At 41.1% G+C, this 8,753-nt stretch overlaps 1 protein-coding gene across 7 annotated transcripts in view; it reads right to left on the reverse strand.

Moving 5' to 3' along the window:
- Window positions 1–4,169: 4,169 nt before the first annotated feature.
- Window positions 4,170–8,753, reverse strand: part of dgkh (diacylglycerol kinase, eta) — a 566,607-nt gene continuing 562,023 nt past the window's right edge. For 6 of the 7 annotated variants that reach the window (XM_043694440.1, XM_043694442.1, XM_043694441.1 and 3 more), the window contains one exon: window positions 4,170–4,687. In XM_043694440.1, the coding sequence (XP_043550375.1) occupies window positions 4,598–4,687 (90 nt within the window). In that variant the 3' untranslated portion in view covers window positions 4,170–4,597. Of the gene's footprint in view, window positions 4,688–5,808; window positions 6,533–8,753 lie in introns of those variants that run through there. The other variant, XM_043694443.1, reaches the window with a different exon arrangement.

Consider the following 8,753-nt stretch of genomic DNA (forward strand, 5'->3'; position numbering starts at 1 on the left):
GTGAGGAGTATTCCACCACACTCCTAACTTGTACCTTGCAGATGGTGGACAGACTTTTATTATGAGGATGTGGGTGTACTTTAAGAGTTAAAAGCAACAGAACTACCAGACATAGCACCAAGTGTTCTTAATAAGATAGGAGAAAGTGAGGTCTGCAGATGCTGGAGATCAGAGCTCAAAATGTGTTGCTGGAAAAGCGCAGCAGGTCAGGCAGCATCCAGGGAACAGGAGAATCGACGTTTCAGGCATAAGCCCTTCTTCAGGAATTCCTGAAGAAGGGCTTATGCCCGAAATGTCGATTCTCCTGTTCCCTGGATGCTGCCTGACCTGCTGCGCTTTTCCAGCAACACATTTTCAGTTCTCAATAAGATAACAATGTAGTACTTGGTCGAACAACTAGATTAGCTTGTTGCTTGGAGACAAAACCAAATTTGAATTTGACCAATCAGTTTAAATTATACCCGAAGAAACCAAACTCCAATCCAGTTTGAATTGCGTATATTGACAATCTTAAAAACCAATGACACATGATTTGGGGGTCTGAGACTGGGGAAAATTGAACAGTTGAGAGGAGAACTGCCGAGCCCCGGCGGGTAAAAGACTGTCTGAAAAATAGTTCTCATAAAAGTATCTTTTTGAATAGTAACCTGTGACGCAGAAATTCCTAAAAAGAAGATGACACAGGAAGATCCAAATAGAAGAACCGGAAGCTGCCTGGTTTTGAGATAAGAAGGGTTGTTTTGTAAATCTTAATTGGGAGTTTTATTGGACTAGTATTATAGAAGGGAAGGTAAAAGTTAAGTTAGAGGAAGAACTTGGACATGGTTGTTAGTTAATTATTCTCTGTTATACTTTAAGAAATAAAGTTAATTTTTACTTTAAATAGTTCTTGGCCACTCAAATTTCACAGATTACTGCACGGGATAAAACCTTACTGTGTTGCTGGTTTTATATTAAGCAGGTGGGTTCACCCTGTGTTGTAACACTTTGGTGAGTTACTCGCTGCAAGAATCCTAGCCTCTGACCTGGAGTGAGGTGGGATATGTCAAGATTTATAAAGGATGGGAATTTTAAACTTTAGATATAAATGTAAAACTTGTCATAGTCCCAGAGGATTAAAGGAGTGCTCTGTGAGACAGAGGTGACTTCTGATGAATTTAACCTGAAGTGAGGGGCAATATCAAGAAGGTAGGACCCATTATGGGAATTCAGATTTTGCTGTTGCCATCACTATACATCTTAAATCAACCATCCAGCCCACTGAGCTAACTGGCCACCTCCATTGAGTTAGCAATGACAAGGTACATTTTGGATAGCAGAGATTTGGAGATGGAGTTTTTCGAAAGTCTATGTGAAGAAAGCTTGAGAAGAAGATGGGTGACTGGAGAAGCTGAGAAGATGAAACCATTAAGTGTGAGAGTGTGGTTCTTTGTGACAGACAGGAGACAGGCCTGTACTGCGCTGTATTCTTCTATGTTCTATGTTCTATGTTCTAAGATGGGTGACTGGAGAAGCTGAGAAGATGAAACCATTAAGTGTGAGAGTGTGGTTCTTTGTGACAGACAGGAGACAGGATCAGATGTGGCTTCAGAATTAGATAGAATGTTAGGAGGACATATTGTCTGAGGCATTGGGTCAGCGAGAAGATAGGCTTGGCAGTACAGGAGTTGGAATGAAGGCAATGGCTCCAGCTATGCTAACATCTGTCAGGATAAAAGGACAGCTACACACCGGATGCTGAATAAGCCGGTGGCTATTCAGTGGAAGTAGAAGATCTGAGAGGGACAATGGTGAGGTAGGAGCTGGCTGTCATGAGCATTCTATAACCATGTTTGGAGGAGATTTTGTGAAATACGTGGGAAGGTTATTCAGTTAAAGGACTCAACAGTGAATCCTGATAATCTTGGAAATTAGCATTTCCAACAGGACTTTAAACTAGCGAGCTTTGAGAAGATTTGTAACTCAGGTTGAGGTTCTAGATGTAAGTTTGCTCACTGAGCTGGAAGGTTCATTTTCAGACATTTCGTCACCATACTGGGTAACATCATCAGTGAGCCTCTGGTGAAGCACTGGTGGTATGGCCTGCTTTTTTTTAATGTGTTTAGGTTTCCTTAGGGTGGTGATGTCATTGCCTGTTCTTTTTCTCAGGGGGTGATAAATGCGATCCAGTCAAAGTGTTTGTTGATAGAGTTCTGGTTGGAGTATCATGCCTCTAGGAATTCTCGCGCGTGTCTCTGTTTGGCTTGACCTAGGGTGGATGTGTTGTCCCAGTTGAAGTGATGTCCTTCTTCATCCATATGTAAGGATACTAGTGAAAGTGGGTCATGTTGGTTTGTGGCTAGTTTTCTGCCCGTTGACCAATGTAGTGTTTGTTACAGTCCTTGCAAGGTATTTTGTAAATGACATTAGTTTTGTTTGTTGTTTGCTCGTTACAATAAGCAGAACAAATGTCATTTACAAAATACCTTGCAAGAACTGTAATAAACACTACATTAGACAAACAGGCAGAAAACTAGCCACCAAGATACATGAACATCTCACTAGTATCTTTACATACAGATGAAGAAGGACACCACTTCGACTGGGACAACACATCCATCCTAGGACAAGCCAAACAGCGACACACACGAGAATCCCTAGAAGCATGACACTCCAACGGGAACTCTATCAACAAACACATTGATTTGATCCCATTAACCACCCCTTGAGAAAAAGAACAGGAAATGACATTACCACAGAAAATTACATCACCAACCCAAGGAAACTAAACAGATAAATAGTGGATCATACCAGTAGTGCTTCACCGGAGGCTCACTGATGTTACCTAGTATGGTGACGAAATGTCTGAAAATGAACTTTCCAGCTAAGTGAGCAAACTTACATCCAGACTTTAACATATTTTAAATGTTTAAGACAACTGGCAAAACCTCAAATAGGTGGGGATGAGGATTTTTATTTTTACTCAGTGAGTTGTGAAGGCTGCTGGGCGCATTATGGGAGCAACTTTCAACAGGGAATGTGTCCTGTACATTAAAATGAGAATTTTACGATGCCACAGGAAAGGGAATGGAAGATTTTTTTCAAAATGTGGGGAGAGGAAATGCACACTCCAATTATATATGATCCTAATTGATTCTAACTGCATAAACCTGCGCAGGTAGAATCCATCCTCGTTTTTGTTAACTGTATCAACTGAGATTAAGTATGTGGAGGGTTCTAATTGTATGGTTACTTGAGCACATATAAAGACACACTTGCAGACACAGGTTGAGGGTCAGGTTCGGAGGTATATACCTGTAAAGCAGCTCTCTATGAATAAATGTATGTTTCTTCCTTCACTGACTATCTATCAGGACTAAAACACCTTTGTGTTTTATAAAAAATATTTGCTATTCTGCTATTTTATTTCCTTGGGTTTGTTCGGTGGAAGCTCACCAGGAGCTTTACAGACTATGCATAAAGTTGCTTTTTAACTTAAAATGAGGGCAAAATATAAACTAGCAATCCCTGTTATTTTTTTCGTGATTAACTGCCTGTATTGATTGCTCTGATCAAAATGCAATAATTGCTTTTCCTGCCCATTAACTTCCCCAAATCTTATATTGCCAGCAAATATGTGTGTTTGTGTTTACACAGTGTGCACACATAACTACATTAAAAAAATCCATCTTGGAGATGCTTATGTTGAGAGCTACCCTGTTGTGACCCGTTGAGTTCCTGAACAATCAGAGCCATCAACTTGCCCTTAATCAAGTCGGCTGCACTCACTGGAATGGGTGACACAAACCTACAGTCTTGTGTGAACCAGTCCTTGTCAAAGTAATACACTCATGCAAAATACAGCTGAGGAGCGGAGACAATGTTTCATTAACAAACACTTCAGCATTAATAAGTTACTCTCTATTAAACAGATATAAAACTTGTTCAAGTGTTTTTCTTTTTTAAAAAAAACATTAGTCATATGTCATGCAATCCTAGAAAGAGTTCAAGCAGGCACACTGTGCGGTATAATCTGCATGCATGCTACACTGCATGTGCTTCCTACATCAGTCTGGATTAGATGCCTTGGTCACTGAGTGATATGCTCCGCAGACCGTATTCACAGGTCAAGAAACACTGATGGGAGCATCTGCTCCAAATATTGTACAGGATACAAACCAATTCCACCTTCTAAAGCAATAAAGGCAATTAATCTGCATGAAATTGATATGTAACTGCGATAAAACAAGCCGTTTTTGGATCCACGGCCCTCGCGGAAGGAAGTCCTGAAATATTTTGCACCTATTTACCATTTTGCAGCATCCTTGTTTCCCGGAGGGTTACGCAGTTCAATGTAAACCAATGTTTACCGATGCATATTAGGACTTGTCACATTAAAACAATCTAAAATGGCTGCTGAAGGTCAATATGTTGGCACAAAACCCTCAGTTTAAGGTTAGAAAAAGAATATATTAACTGAAGCAAACTCCTGAACATTGCACCCTGTGACGCAGCGAGGTCACAAATCCTACCGAGTGGAAAACCTGCAGAGTGTCACCAGACTCCCCTGAGAGGTCTGTACAATGTTCCACTATTTTCTGAGATAGCACCAGAACAGCTACACTTCTGGCATAGAAGTGTTTTTGCTGAGGTCCTTAATTCCCTGGAGAATTCGCTTCATGTGGCCCACTTTCGTTATCCCCAGATCCTGAAAGAAGAAAGAGAAATGAATGGATGTTTGCCTCACAGCTTTATGGTGACATAATATTTTCACAGAAACTCCAAGGCATACACTGAAGCCATGCGATGACAAGGCATCTGTGTTGGTCAGATCAAAATCTCAATATTGCAGACAACAAAAGAACAAAAGATGAACAAAGTTAAAACAACCTGCCCTTCTGTTTCAGTCATTGTGTATGTCATCGCATATATCATTCTAAGTGGACTTGGATTGGTTGCCTTTAAAGACCTTTGATCCAGGCTGGTTCTGAATTCTTTACTTCTTCTGGAGATGCATAAGTATTTGTCCCAGTGCTTTTAGTCTCCTGGTCTGCTCGTACTCCATGTATCTCTAATCCCAAATTTCTTGGGTTGCCCCTCCCACCCTCGGAATCTTGTGATAGAAAGAACAGGGAAATCTCTACCATGCCTGTCATAGCAGCACACTGCTCCAAAGTGCTAAAGCAAACAAATGAAAGCAATTGTAGTCACTGTTGCAACGTAGGAACTGCAGCAGACAATTTGGAACAATAAGATCCAATGAACAGCAGTGCGATAATGACCAGACCATCTGTTTTTTGGGATGTGGATTGATGGATAAAGATTGGCCAAAACACCAATTGGCTTCCTTGGAAATAGAATCATGGGAGAGCCATCTGAGAATTTTGGTTTAATGAATTATTCAAACAACAGCATCGCTGACAGTGCAGATCTCCCTCAGTACTGCACTCGTGGGTCAGGTGAACAATACATACAACACGGTCTGGAGTGGGACATGGATATGCATTCTTTAACGCAGAAGTAAGAATGCTGCCACTGAGCAACACCTTGCCCTGCAAAGGATGCAACCTTTCTTCAGTTGCCTCCACCCATTCACTTCAGATAAAACACTGGGGGTCAGTGGACTGAGCCCACACTCGAGGCAGACAGTTGCGGGCTGGAGAATTGGCTCTGAATTTATCCAAAGCTAGGGTACTCCTTGAAACGAGTATCAAAGACTCGACAGCTTTACTCCAAAGAACAAGAAGGCATTCTTTAGCGGCTTGGTCAGCATTCTTTCCTCTCACTGTCAACAACTCCTCCGACTTTCGTATCATACTCCTTGAAACGAGTATCAAAGACTCGACAGCTTTACTCCAAAGAACAAGAAGGCATTCTTTAGCGGCTTGGTCAGCATTCTTTCCTCATTAAAATTAGATGAACCTATCATTGGGGAAGCGCTTCTGCACAAAATGAAACTATAATTCCTATACAACATTTTTCACTCTGACTGTTCATACTGAAATGTATAAAACCCACATATGAAAGCATTATAGGTGGCCACGTCTTGCCTGGGTGGGCATCTTATGGTCTGTTCTGTTTGACATGTTCATCTCCTCCATCATTGGAAAACAATTTTGCTGTCCAGACTGCTGGAAGTGTGAACTGATAACTGCACCAGGGATGGTAATGGGACCTCAGTGAACAATACAGACTACCTCCACAACCAATAAGATTTAAAGATTGAGAAATAACCAGAGGAGAGGCTGGGATGAAAGGTGGATTACAGTCAAATCAGGTGCAGAAGGAGACATAAAGAGAGGGAGAAAGAGATTTGATTAATGGAAAGAAAAACGATTTAGGCAGGAAAAGTAAGAATAAAATTCGGAACTTAAAAAGTGACACATTTAAAATCTCCAAATTCTTGAAGGAATTAGAATCCACACATCTAATTGTTCATTTGTTTGGCAAGGTAAGTTGATTGGTAGTCTTCAATAGTTACCACAACGTTAAAAGGCCACATGCACTGTTAACCCGCAAATTACCTTCCCATGGTTTGCTGAATAGACTGCAGCTACAATATAAAAATCACAGGGAGGTTTGGGTGAGGGATGAGAAGTAATGTTTGTAAAGCTAACATTCAAATAGTGCAAACTGAACAGCAAACTGCAATTCATGGGGTAGCTATTCCTCACCACAAATGCCTGTACGGTTTGTGCACACATAACCGGGTACATCAATCATACTACTGTTGTCATTTCAGCAAATGCAATGTTGGTTTTTAATCTCCAGGAGCTTTCTCTATAGTAATAGCAGAATACGCTATATGTCAATATATGTGTGTCCAGTATGTTTGAGTTGGGTTTGATTTATTCTTGTCACATACATCGTGATACAGTGAAAAGTATTGCTTTAATGCTCAACAGGCTGATCGTATCATACAAATGCATCAGGGTAGCAGAATAGAGTGCAAATTACAGTGATACAGCAGCAGAAGGTGTATAGAGAGAGAGAGAGAGATCAACATCAATATTTGAGAGGTCTGTTCAAAAGTCTAATAACAGCAGGAAAGAAGTTGTTCTTCAATCTGTTCATATGTGTATTTAAACTTTTATATTTTCTGCCTGACAGAAGAGGGTGGAAGTGAATATAACTGGGGTGACAGAAGTATTAGGCTACTTTTCTGAGGCAGCGGGAAGTACAGATGGAGTCAATATATGGAAGGCTGGTTTGTGTTTTGGACTGGGTTGTGTTCATGACTCTCCATAGTTTCTTGCGGTCTTGAGAAGAACAGTTGCCATATCACACTGTGATGCCTTCTATGGTGCATCTATAAAAATAAGAGTCGATTTCCTTAGCCTCCTGAGGAAGTAGAGGCATTGTTGTGCTTTCTTGACCACCTTGTCGACATGGTTGCGTCTCTAATTCAGACATCCCCAAAGCAAAGGGCTGCAATGCAGTCACACAACTTCAGACTGCTGTGTTTGGAGATCAAAGCCAAGTTGGGGTGTTAGGGTATATCTGAGTATTGAAACCAGCCTGAAGTCTGTTTGAAACAAACCTACTTCCAGAAGTCCAAAGGGGGGGGGGAGGTTTTAAGAATCAGTGGATTAATGAGAGATTGATACACCTCTTAAATTGGAACTCTGCTCAGATGAAGATTTGCAATAACATAAAACCCAACTGCTAGAGAGGGTAACCAGAAATGCAACCATTCAGAAAAATGTGATTTAGGTTCTGGAATAGATTTTATCCTCACTCTTTCCCTGCTTAACCTCTTTCAATAAGACCCAGACTAAACAAGTCATTCAAAAGAAACAGAGCTCAAAGTCTGAGACTCCTCAGAACTCAGCTTAGGAACATAAGAGAGGATTTTGGCTATTGGCCCCTCAAGACTACTTTTGTTATTCTAGAACTCTATCGATCTGTTTTGAACTTACTTATTGAATAAGATTCCATAGCCCGTCATAAAAGTAGAGGTTTCCAAAACATCACCACTATCTGAGTGAGGAAATACCTCCCTTTCTCAGTTCGAAGTGGTCCTTTTATTCTGCTACAGTGTCCCCTGGTTTTAGACCCTGCAGCCAGTGGAAATATCCTTCCTGCGTCTCCACTGTTTATCCCTTTGGGTATTTTGTTATGTTTCTATGAGATCATCACTCATGCTTTTAAACTACAGTCCCAGTCTACTCAATCTCTCCTCACTGGACAAATCCCATCCCTGGCATCAGTACGATGAACTGCATCTGCATTTCCTTGATATTAAATAGATCATTCCTCAGGCAAGAGGACTGCGCACTAGACCCTAGCTTGGTACTCACCAGTTCTATACAAAACTGAAGGAAAACGTCTTTGCTCCTATACTCAAATTCTCTTGCAACAAAAGCTAATATATTATTTGCCTTCCAAATTATTTGCTGCACACACATGCTAGCTTTCAGTGATTTAGAACATAGAACATAGAACAATACAGCACAGAACAGGCCCTTCGGCCCACGATGTTGTGCCGAACATTTGTCCTAGTTTAAGCACCCATCCATGTACCTATCCAATTGCCGCTTAAAGGTCACCAAAGATTCTGACTCTACCACTCCCACAGGCAGCGCATTCCATGCCCCACCACTCTCTGGGTAAAGAACCCACCCCTGACATCTCCCCTATACCTTCCATCCTTCACCTTAAATTTATGTCCCCTTGTAACACTCTGTTGTACCCGGGGAAAAAGTTTCTGACTGTCTACTCTATCTATACCTCTGATCATCTTATAAACCTCTAGCAAGTCACCCCTCATCCTT

This window comes from Chiloscyllium plagiosum, chromosome 7 (genome assembly GCF_004010195.1).
Source record: "Chiloscyllium plagiosum isolate BGI_BamShark_2017 chromosome 7, ASM401019v2, whole genome shotgun sequence".
In the NCBI taxonomy this organism is placed as follows: Eukaryota; Metazoa; Chordata; class Chondrichthyes; order Orectolobiformes; family Hemiscylliidae; genus Chiloscyllium; species Chiloscyllium plagiosum.